We start from the raw sequence: 15809 nt of genomic DNA on the forward strand, positions 1-15809 counted from the left end.
AAGGCTGCAACAGCAGTCTTTCTCTTCACTTCTCCCTTAGTTTTGCAAAGATCCACTTTGGTTTCAATATCAAACAGAGCATCAGAAATTCCTGAAAATGACTCCCTTGAATACTTGCTGTGGCTGCTTGGAGCATGGATGACATGCCTGTTGATAAAACAGTATGGTCTTTATTAGTTACCTAAATGTTACAGAAGAGAAACACAAGAGCATGCTACCATTTTAACATTGAATATTTCTAATTTAACAATTTGAACAAGTCACTTGTCAACTGAACTTCCACATTCAATCATCTCTAAAGACTAGTCTGGCCAGGGAAGGTAGTACAAGCCTGTAATCCCAGCCGCTTGGGAGCCAGAGGTGGGCTGATCACAAGGTCAGGGGTGCGAGACTAGCCTGGAAAGCATGATGAAACTCCGACTACTAAAATTACAAAAAGTTAGCCAGGCATGGTGGCGCATGCCTGTAGACCCAGCTACTCAGGAGGAGGGAGAATTGCTTGAACCCGGCAGGCAGAGGTTGCAGTGAGCTGATTATGCCACTGAACTCCAGCCTGACCTATAGAGAGAGACTGTCTCAAAAAAAAAAAAAAATGATAGTCTATGAAATACATATTAATTAATTATATTTTCACTTTGAGCAAAAACTTAAAGTGGTAAGTGGTTCAGTGCTACAACAGTAACAATATAGAAAACACAGCAATCATTCTTGATAAGAGTATTTAGTTACAATTTTCCAAATTCTTCAAAATAAATTACACACAGTTTGTATTAGTATTTCACAGAGAAGAAAACTGAGGTCTGAGAAATCAAGTGACTGAAGTATCTGTCTCAAGGCACATTACAAATAAGTCCTGATTTTTTAATGCATTATAATAAGTTATAGCACAACAGTGATCATTAAAGTCTTGTTTGTGATTAGCCAAAATTTTTTTGTTCTTTTTTAAAAAGTCACACTATCATGTTAGAATATGTGACATAAAACATGAAGAATCATCAGAAACAATTTTGTAATGTTTCACATGACCACGGCAGAAGAATATTTTACAGTAGGAGCTCAGATAGTTCATGCAATAGACCGGGAAGAGAAGAACAAACTCTGACGTAAATAAATAAGCTCCAGAGCAGTGGCTCATGCTTTTAATCTCATAAATTTGGGAGGCTGAGGTGGGAGGACTGCTTGAGGCCAGGAGTTGGAGACCATCCTGGGCAACATAGGGACACCCTATCTGGACAAATAAAAGTACAAATGTTAGCTGAGCATTGTGGCACGTGACTAGTCCTAGTGATTTTGGAGCCTGAGGTGGGAAGATTGATTGAGCACAGGTGTTTGAGGCTGCAGTGAGCTAAGATTCCACCACTGACCTCCAGCTTGGGAGACAGTGTGAGAACCTGTAGCTTAAGAACAACAACAGGCCGGGCACGGTGGCTCAGCCTGTAATCCCAGCACTTTGGGAGGCCGAGGCGGGTGGATCACGAGGTCAAGAGATCGAGACCATCCTGGTCAACATGGTGAAACCCCGTCTCTACTAAAAATACAAAAAATCAGCTGGGCGTGGTGGCGCGTGCCTGTAATTCCAGCTACTCAGGAGGCTGAGGCAGGAGAATTGCCTGAACCCAGGAGGCGGAGGTTGCGGTGAGCCGAGATAGCGCCATTGCACTCCAGCCTGGGTAACAAGAGCGAAACTCCGTCTCAAAAAAAAAAAAAAAAAAAGAACAACAAAGTAAGTGGGGCAATGGGTAAGTTAAAAATATGCTGCCATTGCCCAGCCAATCAAACTTTCTAAAACATCCTCTTATTCCTGAGCCCAACTCTTTGATAATCCCTGGACAGAAAGACAGAGTCATTTCTGGCTGTCCAATGACCTAACCCCTTCTGCGATACATATAAGATCAACCTGGAGATGGTCAATGTTTGGTAGAAAAAATTGTGATAGTCAAGATGTAGGAGGAAAAGCACCTCTAAATACCAAACATAGAAAAAATATATATATATGTTTATTATATACATTACATATAGAAGGATTTACTGGGTTTTGTGTATACATAAACAAAAATACATTTAAAATAGGAAAGGGGCCAGAATTATACACATAAGAATATAATCCTTTTATGATTTTTCTGATGGAACTAGGGAGATGTTTAATTTCTGCCGTGGCTTTCTTGATCTTTACATTTTCTAAAATAAACATATATTCTTTTAAAATAAGAAACAGAAAGATACTGAAAATAAAGATATGCAAAAATTATATTACGTTGCATGAGAATATATTATATTTATCATTTACTACATATATTTTGAAATGTTCTAATGGCTTGCAAGAAATCAACTATGATATTTTTCCACAGGACAAAAAAGAGGAAAATTGATATTGTAAGAGGGAGTCATTTTTTCTTTTCCTACCTATAAAAAAGTCTATCTGGTAACCCTAAAGATCAATAAATGCTCATTACAGAAACATCAGGTGATCATTAATCATTCTCAAAAATATTGGAAAGCAAAATAAAACGAATATAGTTTTAGTTTCATGAAAATGTATTTCCATACACAAAATAAAATTTCAGAACAAAACTGATTTTAATCAGTCATCTATGGGGATTGGGTCCAGGACTTGGATAAATATCGAAATTTGTGCATACTCAAGTCCTGCAGAAAAGACATGCATATATAAAAAGTTGTCCCTCTTCTGTGGAATTAACAGGCTGACGGTGAACAAGCCACTCAACAAATCAAATTGATATATCAGTATAATAATCCAGATGGTAGTGAAAATTATTTAATATTTCATCTTTTTGAGTGATTTTCAGAATAATTTAAGTACAGCATTCACAGAGCCAGATAAGATGTTCTAGATCACCTTCCCGTGCCTCAGTGAGGAAATGTAGCTGAGTATGTGGAATCTGAAGCCACATCTAGTCCCCTTGGGCTAACTAGCATAATATAACTCTCACCACATGCTTCATGCCCTTTGACATCCTGATCTTCACATTGTTAAGACAGTGAAGTAGGCAATAATATAAAACAGAAAATAATTCCAAAAATCATGTCTAAGAGTCCAAATGGAATGTATCAGTTCTGCTTTATTTTTTTTGTTGTTTTTAGAAACACATTCATAATTCTCTTACCTTACATTTTTTGTTAGTTCTTTATTAGCTACATCTGAGCTTCTCAGATTCAGGCTCATGTCCTGAGTATCATTCTGTGATGAAAGTTGTAACATAACAAAGCTAAATGAAAAATAACTGTTGAGATTTGTTCCACAGAAATAAAGTCACTCACTTTAGAGCCTTTTTACTGGATTTGTGTCTTTTCTACTTTGTGATATTTTTAGCAAAATCATTTTCTGTATGCAATACTAATATTTAAAAATATAAGTTTGAAAACAAAAAAATAATTTGGCAAGTTATAGCTCACCATCTTTAAAAGTAAAATGTTGGCCATTCACATATGTGGTTCCTTGCTTTCAATACTGTATTGTATTCTGTTTTCTTGAGAGATAGATCTCTCACCAGGCTGGATTGCAGAGGCTTGCTCACACCTCACTACAGCCTCAAACTCCTGGGCTCAAGCAATCCACCTTTCTCGATTTCCTAAGTACCTGGGATTACAGTGAATAATACTGTATTTTCTATCCACCCTTACTTGCTGATGCAAAATATACAGATAGAAAGGGCTGACTGTATTTATTTTTAATAAATAATGTGCTTAAGTAGACCTGTACAATTCAAGTCACTATTTTTCAAGCATTAAATGTATATTTTAACATCCTATTATAGGCAAATTAAGAACGATAGCATACACAGGTACCGTATTTTTAAGTCTTATGAAATACTATTGTGCTGAGGCTTTTAAAAGCACAGAAACAGCTGCATATGCCAATGGGAAAAATGATAGTGATTATTATTTATGCCAGAATAATAAATAACTGATAACCCCAGATATGCAAATACTGACAAGACTTTCTTTACCTAGGTGTCCTAGTAATCTACTCACAGAAATGATATCAATATTAAAATAAGATAACCTACTAATGTTTAGTAAGATGCCTGACAAATTATAAGTATTTACCAAATGTTAACTAATAATATTCTTATTTTTAAAGCTAAACCTGTTAGGAACACGCAACATAGCATTTATTTCAGTCTTTCTACAATATTTGGCTGCCTGCTGTGATTTAAACACTTTCACAGAACTCACATTCCAAAAGGAGTGATGGGGTTGCTATTGCCATAAGAGTGATTCAGCATAACAAAGTGTGTCAACATGCCCTGAGTAGATGAACTCTGAGTCACTGAATTCAACATACCAATTCCGTCACAACTTAATTAACCAATGAGAAGCAATCATTCCATTAAGAAAGGATTAATTATGTTATTCATTAATTTAGCACTCTCATTTTGTAATTTAGTTTTATTAACAGTTAGCATTTACAACTGGCTGATCATTTTCTATGAGCCAATTATTGTATTGAATATTTACACAATATGTGATTTTTAATCTTCAGAGCAATTCTGCAAGTTGGGCAGGGCAGAAGCCCCATTTCGTAGCTGAGATTAAAAAAAAGATCAGGAGTTAAGTAACTTGCCTAAATCAGTACTAGTTTTAGAATGAAATAGGAGGTCCATATTGTTAATTCAGTTGTACCCTGTTGACAAAGGAAAAATATAAATAACTAAAACCCCCATAATTTGAATTTTGGCTATGTTCAATATTTATGAATTTAGTATCATGAACTCACATTTTGTAATAGTATATGGTAAATGAAACACAGAATCCCTGTTAGCAGCTCCCATAAACAGATGAGACAATCAAATGAAACATAATTTTAATAAAATGCTATGGGCTTCTGAATCAAAATTACAAGGCATTGCTACAAATACAAAAATTGATGTGGTTACCATATGTAAAGTATGTACACATATAAACACACACACACACACACACACACAAATTCTCTTTCTCTGTATCTTGTGTTAACACGCTGTATCCTTTGTTACAGGGGAAAGAAATGATACAAGAAAAGAAGGATGAAGACACAGTTCTTCCTTTGGTTTCAAAGGTTTGGATGGAAATTCAACATTTAGCTTAATTTACTTAGTGAGAAATTATTATGTGCAATGCACTGCTCAGTTGTTTCAGGAATTGTAAACATCAAATAGAGACACAGACTGGATCTTTACTATTAATTGGAGAAAATGAAACAAATATAGAAATAAGGAAGAAAAAGCTATGTGTCCTAAACAAACCATGTTTCTAATGATGAGGGATTTTGTCAAGGAGGGAAAACATCATTTTTCTTTTCAAGTTAGAAAATCAGCTTCATGGAATACACCGTGTTTGAAATCTACTGAAAGTGTTATTCTCGTTATTGACTTCTTACCCACAAAAAAAAAAAATTGGAAAGAATTATAAACAATAAGGAAACAATTCTCCCAATATTTCCCTAAAGATAACACAATTATTATACTAATTGATTAAATCCCTTTAATTTTTTCTATATTTGTTAAAGTAATCAAATTCTATTTACAATTTTATATGCTTTCTGCTTACTTTATATTTTGTCATAAATATCTTAGTATATTGTATTCCTAATCAATTTTTTTATATTTATTTATTGATTTATGTGTTTTGGAGACAGAATCTCACTATATCATTGCAGTGGCATGATCTCGGCTCCCTGCGACCTCCGCCTCCCAGGCACAAGCGATTCTTCCGCCTCAGCCTCCATAGTAGCTGGGACTACAGGTGCGTGCCACTGCACCTGGCTAGAGCTTTCTAGACTTTCTCCCTATAACCCTTGAGCTGGGATGAGCAGAGCCAGGTAATATAGGAGGGAATCGTATGTCCCACGGCTGCTGAGAGGCCCTTGGAAGGCTTCATCTGCAGCACAAGAAGGAGAAATATTCCTTCTGGAGTCGGGAGGCCAGGAGTAGCCTTAGATTAAATTCTTATATTATCATAAAAGTGAATTGCTGGGGGCTGTGGCTCAGGCTGCAATTCCAGCACTTTTGTAGTCCAAGGCAGGCAGATCACTTGAGGTCAGGAATTCCAGATAAATCTAGCCAACATAGTGAAACCCCCTCCTACTAAAAATGCAAAAAAAAAAAAAAGTTAGCCAGGCCTGGCAGCGGGCACCTGTAATCCCAGCTACTTGGGAGGCTGAGGCAGGAGAATTGCTTGCACTTCAGAGGCGGAGGTTTCAGTGAACTGCGATAGCTTCGCGGCACTCCAGCCTGGGCGACACAGCGAAACGTCATTAAGAAAAAAAAAAAAAAAAAAAAAAAAAAAAAAAAAAAAAAAAAAAAAAAAACCTTTTGTTTTGAAGAAACTTAATCAACTGTGTTAACACCCACCTACGCCCTCTGAAATCCAATTAGAGGAAAGGGGTGTGGTCTTCAGAGACGTATAAAAGGACACCGCAGGAGCCAAGCTCATGCTTCTCCAGCACCCACAGAGTGGCTTTGCAAGTGGCCTTGGAGACTTCCAAAAGCTACCGCCACTGCGCCGTGAGACCCTGATCCCTGAGCTGACTTCATCTTTTTGGACAGCAAACTTAGGTGAGAACGTAGATCTATTTCTGAGGTAAGTGTACACTTTCCAGAGTAGGAGCTGCTATTAGGTTACAAACCAAAACAAACAAAATTTGGGGACTTTATCTGCAAACTTAGATTTTTTTTTTAGATTAAATGATGTCATTTTCTGAGTTTTAAAAACAGCTCCATTTCTTTTTTTAAATTATTTTAAACATAACCCATAGGTTTACAAGCTCCATTTAACCTATTTACAAATTAAACATTTTTGTCATCTGTCTTGCTGCATGATCCTCAAATTAATGTTATGATTAATTTTTTACTTAACGTATTTTTTAGTTGTTTTATAGATTATAATCATTTTGCAGTAGTTTCCAAATATCTAGTAATTCTTTAATCTCTGAAGACTCTGTAAATGGGTTAGGAGTGTTGTAATCTATGTGTAAAAATGTGTTATATTCTACTCTACTAGGGAAAATGTGCCTATGTTGCAATGTATGCCTGTACATAGGTAGAGTGCTTTGAATGATTTGGGCAAACATTTTTTTCTAAAACACGGTAAAAGTCTCTTCAGAAACCTCAGTTCCTCTGTGGAAGAAAGCCAGAAATGGCTATCCATGTAGGAAAGTCTCACGGGCAACTATGCAGAAATATCAGAAATAGAGGGTTTCTGTATTTATACTGTGTAGAAACCAGGATTTTAGATTTTTCCTTTCTTTGTCTCTTTCTTTGTTTTAGACAGGGACACACAGCCTAGAGTGCAGTGGTGGAAATAATCCTCACTACTGGCTCTACTTAATACCTCAAGCAATTCTTCAGCCTCATCCCCCAAAGTAGATGGGACTACAGGCATGGACCACCATGTTGGGCTTTACATATATAATCTATATAGTGTGTGTGTGTGTGTGTGTGTGTGTGTGTGTTTAAAGATGGGGTTTCACCATGTTGGTCAGGCTGGTCTTGAACTCCCGACCTCAAGTGATCCACCTGCCTTGGCCTCCAAAGTGCTTGGATTACAGGCATAAACCACCAGGCCCGGCTGTGTGTGTGTGTTTTTAGAGACAGGCTGATCTAGACACTTTGCCATCATGTCGCCCAGTCTAGAACTCCTGAGCTCAAAAAATCTGCCTGACTTGGTCTCCCAAAATGCTAGGATTACAAGTTTGAGCTACCTTGCCTGGCCTACGTTTTCTTCCCCCACCCCTTCCATTTAAAACACCACCTTACTGTCTAGTGCCTTTTATTATTGCATGATACTGAGTATTTTTCTGACTGTGTGAAAGAGTAATGACAATGCTTCCAAAGGGCTTAGAAAACATTTCTATCCTCTGTATACCCTTCTATATTTTATCAATATATCCCCAAACTAACAGACAGTCCAGGAATAGTAAACATGCCACAAAGTTTTTGTTGATTGAATGAACACAGCAGCCTAAAAAATGATTGTTTGTTCTATCTTGGAGAAGTACCTTTACCTTGGTTTGTTTTGCCTTGGAGTGTAAAGGCTAGCTTTGCCTGATTTTGGACAAAGAATGACCTCTGCTTTATTTTCAAGCAGGGGCCCTCTGGACAACTCTGAGGGATCCTTGTTACAGTTAAATCAAACAATGAGAGTAGAAGAGCTTAGTTAGCATCCCTTCTCCAAAGCAGTCCCTGGCAATTTAGAGTGTAACTACCCCATGAGTTGATAGCTTGATTAAATCCTAGAAGCCCAAGCAACTTGGTGGACACTAACACCTCAAAAAACTGGCATTCTTCTGTGAAAAAGAGTTGGGTTTGGAAAGCTGGTTGTGCGTTGATTGGAGAACAATCACATTTTTCTACAGAGGTTGATGGCTCTTAGTGCCTCAGTTTTCTATTTGTCCTATCTCGGTCATTGCAAATGAAAGCCAATTCTCTAGAAAAAAAAAAAAAGATGTTATTTGATCACAACCTGATTGAAACTTTGCTTGGATCTTTGTCTCTCCAGGGCAGAAGATTAAATTCTTGTGGTTTTCTTCCCTCAGGAAAATGGACTCAGACTTCCCACAGGCCTTCCAGAAGGAACTCAACTGTGTCATCTGCCTGAACTACCTGGTAGACCCTGTCACCATAGGCTGTGGGCACAGCTTCTGTAGACCCTGCCTCTGCCTTTCCTGGGAAGAAGCCCAAAGTCCTGCCAACTGCCCTGCGTGCAGGGAACCATCACACCAAAAGGATTTCAAAACTAACATTTTTCTGAAGAATTTAGTGACGATTGCCAGGAAAGCCAGTGTCTGGCAATTCCTGAGCTCTGAGACACAAGTATGTGGGACCCATAGGGAAACAAAGAAGATGTTCTGTGCCACGGACAAGAGTCTGCTCTGTTCACTGTGCTCTAACTCTCAGGAGCACGGGGCTCACAAACACTGTCCCATTGAAGGGGCAGCTGAAGAACACCGGGTAAGACACAGTGCTGGGATCACCTGCAGGCTGGAGGGTGGAGGAGTTAAAGAGATGAGAAGGGAGATGAGAACCATTGTGGTGATCACTCCATCCTTTACTGAGTGCCAGGTGCTTTTGGAGGTACCAATGATGAAATTTTGAATTCAATATGCAACTATACCTGCCTTCACAAAGCCTGCACCCAAAAAGAGGGTGATTAAGTGAATGTCACTATTACTTTGACTCTACAGTATAACACTAAAGGCATCGAAAAGCTACCAAAACTACAAGAACAAAGAAAATACATTTTGGAAATGTATTTAATCTTACTGGACAAATGACAAAAGCAGGCGGCCAGCATAGTGGAAGGGTGTTTCACTGATCATTACCTAGGTTACAAGAAATCTTCACTCACCAGTTCCCTAAACTGTTATACATCTGAAACCTCAGATTTGAAAATACCGAGGATGAGCAGTGAAAAACCTTGGTTTATTTTCCTCTCTCTAGTCTGTTCATACATTTTAACCCTTGCCTGCGTATCTCACTCAGAGTATGGAATCTATGGTATTTGATTTTCTGTTGCTCACCCTCATAATTCTTTTGCAGGAGAAGCTCTTAAAGCAAATGAGGATTTTATGGGAAAAAATTCAAGAAAATCAGAGAAATCTAAGTGAGGAGGAAAAAACAAGCATGCTCTGGAGTGTAAGTATGAGATCATGTGTCTTCAGGACATGTTTGAGACAGGCATGCCGAGAACATTTATATTAGCAACTTGAGTTGAAATTCTCATATGCCAGATTTTGTCATATATTTATTTATAGCCTGGAAAACAACCTGACCGTTCAGCATAACAATTTTCAGGTGTTCTGGAAATGTTTTTCAGATAAGTAAATATATATATGTATATTTACATACATATATATATATGTAAATTCTGAGAGGCCAGTATGTGCTTAAAATTAATCAGTATTTCAGGCAGAGGTTTCTGTATGAGATGAATTATGTAATACTGATTAAATAATACATAAATGAGAAATAAAGGCATTTAGCAGTAAATATGATGTTGCTCCTAGGGAAAAAAGTGGGTGGAAACAGTAATTTAAGAACTATGCCTGTGCTAGTGAAATCTGGTAGCAAAGGACCCAGACCATGATGCCTGTTTGAGTAGGAGAAAATGTAACATGATGAAAAGCTGAGGAGAAGAAACGAAAATGACGAGGGGAGTGAGAGAACAGTTTGTCAATATTGGGAGGAGAAACACAATGGAATGGGGATTCATGTTCTTAGAATGGTGAGGCGAGACTGTAGCTTTAGACAGAAGAAGGGAGGAGACAGAGCAGAGGTAGTCAGTTTCAGAGATGGGGGCTACAATGTTTATTGAGATCTTTTTTGTGTGATGGCTTCTGACCCTGATTAGAATATACTGACAACATTTACTAAGAATGACTGTTTAGGCTGTGAAGGACAAAGATTTGAGACTACAGACTAATTGAGTAACAAATATATATATTGTTGATGATGATTTAACAATCAATGATAAATTTTACTTGTTTTCTAGTGGTATTTCAGATTTGAGAGGACATATATTTAAACATTTAAATCTAAAGGGCTTTTATGCAGGTGTTCAAGAATTGATGAATTATAAACATTTTGAAGGAAGGTCTTTTTTTAGGTTCTGGGGTACATGTGCAGGTCATGGAAGATTGTTGCATAGGTACATTCATGGCAAGGTGGTTTGTTGCCCCCATCCCCGCATCACCTATAACTGACATTTCTCCCCACGTTATCCCTCCTACCTTCCCTCCCACTATTCCCCCCAGCACCCACAATGGACCTCAGTGTGTGAGGCTCCCATCTCTGTGTCCACATGTTCTCATTGTTCAACATCCACCTATGAGTGAGAACATGTGGTGTTTGATTTTCTGTTCTTGTGTCAGTTTTTTGAAAATGATGGTTTCCAGGTTCATCCATGTCCCAACAAAGGACACAAACTCATCATTTCTTATAGCTGCATAGTATTCCATGGTGTATATGTGCTACATTTTCTTTGTCCAGTCTATCATCAATGGGCATTTGGGTTGGTTTCAGGTCTTTGCTATTGTACACAGGGCTGCAATGAACACATGTGTGCATGTGTCTTTATAATAGAATGATTTCTAGTCCTTAAGTATACACCGAGTAATGAGATTGCTGGGTCAAGTGGAATTTCTATTTCTAGATCCTTGAGGAATTGCCACACTGTCTTCCACAATGGTTGAACTAATTTACACTCCCATCAACAGTGTAAAAGCATTCTTATTTCTCCACATCCTCTCCAGCATCTGTTGTCTCCTGATTTTTTTTTTTTTTTTTTTTTTTTTGAGACGGAGTTTCGCTCTTGTTACCCAGGCTGGAGTGCAATGGCGTGATCTCGGCTCACCCCAACCTCCACCTCCTGGGTTCAGGCAATTCTCCTGCCTCAGCCTCCTGAGTAGCTGGGATTACAGGCACGCACCACCATGCCCAGCTATTTTTTTTGTATTTTTAGTAGAGACGGGGTTTCACCATGTTGACCAAGATGGTCTCGATCTCTTGACCTTGTGATCCACCCGCCTCGGCCTCCCAGTCTCCTGATTTTTTAATGATCGCCATTCTAACTGATGTGAGGTGGTATCTCAATGTGGTTTTGGTTTGCATTTCTCTAATGCCCAGTGATGATGAGCATTTTTCATGTTTTTTGGCCTCACATATATCTTCTTTTGAAATGTATCTGTTCATATCCTTTGCCCACTGTTGGATGGGTTTGTTGGTTTTTTTCCTATAAATCTATTTTAGTTCTTTGTAAATTCTGGGTATTAGCCCTTTGTCAGATGGGTGGACTGTGGATATCGCTCTGGTTCTGTGTCTCACTCAGTGGGAGCTGCACTCCAGAGAAGCTTCCTTTCAACCATCCTGGTCTCCCCTAAGGAAGATCTTTTTAACTTATCCTAGTGTTTGTAAAGAATGAAAATTAAACGAAGGAAAGGTCAGGATGAATTAGTGGGTTCTGTGAGGTGGAAGTCGACCTGGGTATGTAACCTACAAAATCCATGTCTCTCCAGGCCTATGCCCTTCTTCGTGCACAGATGATCAGGGTTGAGTATATGAAGGTGCATCCAGTTCTCCATAAGGAAGAAAAACAACATTTAGAGAGACTGGGCAAGGAACACGAAGAGATATTTCCACAACTCCAGAGAAGTTGCATCAACATGCATCAAAAGAAGAAGCACTTGAAAGAAATGTATCGGGAACTAATGGAAATGTGTCATAAACCAGATGTGGAGCTGCTCCAGGTAAGAACTGAGGATGTCCCTTGAGACACTTCCTATTAGCTGACATTTACATCTTTGCTTTTCATTGGGTACCAAAGACATACTTCATCTCCTGCATTGATGGTGATAGACATTCCCACCTAGTTATAGAGATAAACTACAACTCCTAACCTAATCATAGAAACAAAGCTTTAGGGAGCTGTGCAGATAGATTTCCACAGAACATTTTCCACCTCAAGCTTTCTTCTCCAGTTCATTTCATTAAAACTCTGGAAGAGAAAACATTCATGTGAAAATAATATTTTTGTCTATGTTGGATGATACATAGAAATTATGAAGAAACTAACATTTCCTTCTTCCTTTTTTGGGGCAGTCCTAGGTTTGAAATGCCCTTGACTTGAGCCACATTACCCCTCAGGAACTAGCCCTGAAAAAGACCACATTGTAGACAGCTGCAGCAATGCACAGTCACTACTCAACCTTTCTCTCTCACTCAGATCCAGGGTCCTGAATTTATCAGAAACAGATTCTGTCAATTGGTCTTACTGGTATTAATGTGAGAAATGAGAATACATTTTAAAAGACCTGCAGTGATAGTATGTAGTACTTCGAAAGTTTTCAAAACCTAAAGACTAGACAGGTAGAATCTAACAACTTGTGTGTTCATTTGCTTCCTTCTTTTGAGACAGAGTGTTGTTCTGTCACCCAGTCTGAGTGCAGTGGCCTAATCTCAACTCACTGCAACCTCTACCTCCTGTGTTCAAGCAATTCTTCTGCCACACCCTCCCCAGTAGCTGGGACTACAGGCATGCACCATGACACCCAGTTACTTTTTTTGTATTTTTATCAGAGATGAGGTTTTGCCATGTTGGCCAGGCTAGTCAGGATCTCCTGTCCTCAGGTGATCCATTCACCTTGGCCTCCCAAAGCGTTGGAAATACAGATATGAGCCACTACACCCAGCCAGAATAACAACTTTCTAAAGAAGTATCTTTTTTCTCTCTCTCTTTACAGGATTTGGGAGACATCATGGCAAGGTATGTTTTTGGTCATCATTGCAGGCCGAAGCACAAGGTGTGCTATGAAAAACATCAAGCTGTTTTCAACAAAGTGAAAACATAATTTGTTAACATAATGTGTCAGTGTGATTGTGTGTGTATGTATGTGTACTCAGGTGTTCGTGTGTTATGTTGAATATGTTTTCTTATGCCCTGTATCAGATTTTAATCTTTTCTTACTTTCCCAAGTGACTCAGGGGGTAATGTTTTGAAGAGTTCAATGCAGAAGTTACTAGGATATAGTTGCCTAATTTTAAGATTCAGAATCATAATTAGAAACAAACTATTTGGTGGCAGATAGAGAGAGAGGCAATTATCTTTCAGTGGTAGTAGGTTAGAAATGGAGTGAATCCTTAGAAAGATTCCCTAAGAGAGCCATAAACCCATCCTAGGATTGTGGAGTTACATGACAATATCAGAAGTGGGTTTGAATGAAGGATTTCCTGTTGGAATCTATTTCTTAAACACAGACACCAGAAAGGTTAACCAACTGCACCTGCTTCCTTGCAGGAGCGAGTCCGTGCTGCTGCACATGCCCCAGCCTGTGAATCCAGAGTTAACTGCAGGGCCCATCACTGGACTGGTGCACAGGCTCAACCGCTTCCGAGGTGAGTGTCGCCGTCTTGCTGGGATCAATATGTAATGTCTTCAAGTATAGTTTCTATGGGCAGTTTTCCTAGTGTAATGATATTTCATCTGGAAGAAACTAGTTTGTGAATATGTCTTTATATTTATAGTTTCACTATCATCAAAGAGACTAAACTAAAAGCTGGTAAAATGTAATAAGAATCAGCCATATAACAAATTACTTAGAAAAACATAAAACATGCAGAATGGCTCCTTAGGACTTAGAAACATTCTCTGACAAAATTTCATGTATACAAGTATTACATGAGGTATACAGAACTGAGTTAATTCAGGACATTTCAACTTCAAATTAAGTGCTGTTAATGATTGTGATTTGGTGACAGTGTTTTGTTTTTTTTTTTAAGTAAATTTCAGGTGCATTTGTAAGTTTCATAGCATTTGTAATTTTAATCATGTGCATTTTAATCAACCAAAACACCCCCTATGAGTAACTTAAATAACAATGCAAATCTGAGAATCTGCAAACAATAGGAAAGTGATTTGGTGGTTGATGAGCCCTTAGATAGAACTCCAGGACAGATCATGATCAATCAGGCAGATAAAAGAAGTCTGTGCTGAAATCCAGCATGAAAGTCAGATAATTCCTGCAAGGAATCTGCACTTTCCAGAAGATGGATTCAGATTTTCTCTTTAAGTATGAATTTGCTTACTTAAGTGGCAGATCATATTTCTGGCAAAGTGATAATTTATTTAGGTGTAAGAATGGCTCCCCACCTCGTCTCCTGTCCCCAGCCTCCTGCTCTTCCCTGACAAGGAAGAGGAAATGCACATATATTTTATTGCCATGGACTTGGATGCAGTACAAGAGCTTCCAGTTTTTCAGTTGTTATAAGAAGTAGCTGACTAGACTTAGGCATGACAATCCTCCCCTTATATTTTTGAGTTTATAGAAATTGTGGTCCTTGTAGTTTAGCCGTGTACTTATGCAGGTATCCTAACACCCTCTGATTCCAACATTTTTCCAGACAAAAGTTGCCTTTTAATCTTGACCTGTGGTTTCTAGTGAGAGTCTCTTTCTTATCTGAACCTAAGAATGTAGAAGCTGCTTTTCACTGGAACATTCTCTTTTTTCTACAGTGGAAATTTCCTTCAATTATGAAGTAAGCAATCACAATATCAGCCTGTTTGAGGATGTGAGAAGTTGGATGTGTAGACCTGAACGGGAAGGTGGATCTGTGAATTCTGACAGACCTGACTATTTTGCTGCATGGGGAGCCCAGGGCTTCTCCTCTGGGAAACACTATTGGGAGCTGGATGTGGACGACTCTTGGGACTGGGCTCTGGGTGTCTGTAAGGACTCCCAGATAAGGAAGAATGGCACCATGATTACATCTGTGGACATATTTCTTCTTTTATGTGTGAAGGTGAATCATCATTTCCGTCTCTTGACCAGCTCTCCAATGCTTCCTCACTATGTAGAGAAACCTCTGGGCCGGGTTGGTGTGTTTCTGGATTTTGAAAGTGGAAATCTGAGTTTTTATAATGTAGCCAAGAATTCCCTCATATGGCGTTACCCGGATGGCTCCTTAAATTTCCCTGTCAGGCCTGTCTTTTACACTGGACACAGATGATTAAGATAAAGAAAGCTGACTGTTTGGGAACTGCATGTACAAGGGAGTCCTTCACTGTTCAAGCAAAGGAATCATACTGTTCGGGGTTTTTTTCTGTTTTAGTGTCACTTTATTACAGTTAAATAAAAAATATATAAAACGCAAAATATTTTTGTATGCTTTTCTACAATTAAAATAATCTCTAATGGCCCATTACCTAAAGTGTATATTGTGATTTTCAACTGCTTTGTGAATTTATTGGATGGAATTCTGGAAATATGTGGGTGTGTGATTCCAGCTGAATGATCTCAGGCAGGAACATAATTTGCA

At 38.5% G+C, this 15809-nt stretch overlaps 1 protein-coding gene across 1 annotated transcript; it reads left to right on the forward strand.

Moving 5' to 3' along the window:
* Window positions 1–8540: 8540 nt before the first annotated feature.
* Window positions 8541–15571, forward strand: LOC141583352 (tripartite motif-containing protein 43-like). Its single transcript, XM_074392563.1, has 6 exons — window positions 8541–8951; window positions 9540–9635; window positions 12014–12244; window positions 13238–13260; window positions 13792–13889; window positions 15007–15571. The coding sequence occupies exons 1-6, from the start codon at window positions 8541–8543 to the stop codon at window positions 15498–15500; spliced, it is 1353 nt and encodes a 450-aa protein (XP_074248664.1). The 3' UTR covers window positions 15501–15571.
* The last annotated feature ends 238 nt before the right edge of the window (window positions 15572–15809 follow it).

This window comes from Saimiri boliviensis (assembly GCF_048565385.1).
Source record: "Saimiri boliviensis isolate mSaiBol1 chromosome 19 unlocalized genomic scaffold, mSaiBol1.pri SUPER_19_unloc_4, whole genome shotgun sequence".
NCBI classification, from domain to species: Eukaryota; Metazoa; Chordata; class Mammalia; order Primates; family Cebidae; genus Saimiri; species Saimiri boliviensis.

Excerpts from the sequence above, each read along its gene's own strand:
- LOC141583352 (XM_074392563.1), top strand. The coding sequence starts at position 8,541 with ATGGACTCAGACTTCCCACAGGCCTTCCAGAAGGAACTCAACTGTGTC. Across the intron at positions 8,952-9,539 it reads GGGCAGCTGAAGAACACCGG|GAGAAGCTCTTAAAGCAAAT; the intron begins GTAAGACACAGT and ends ATTCTTTTGCAG. Across the intron at positions 9,636-12,013 it reads AAACAAGCATGCTCTGGAGT|GCCTATGCCCTTCTTCGTGC; the intron begins GTAAGTATGAGA and ends ATGTCTCTCCAG.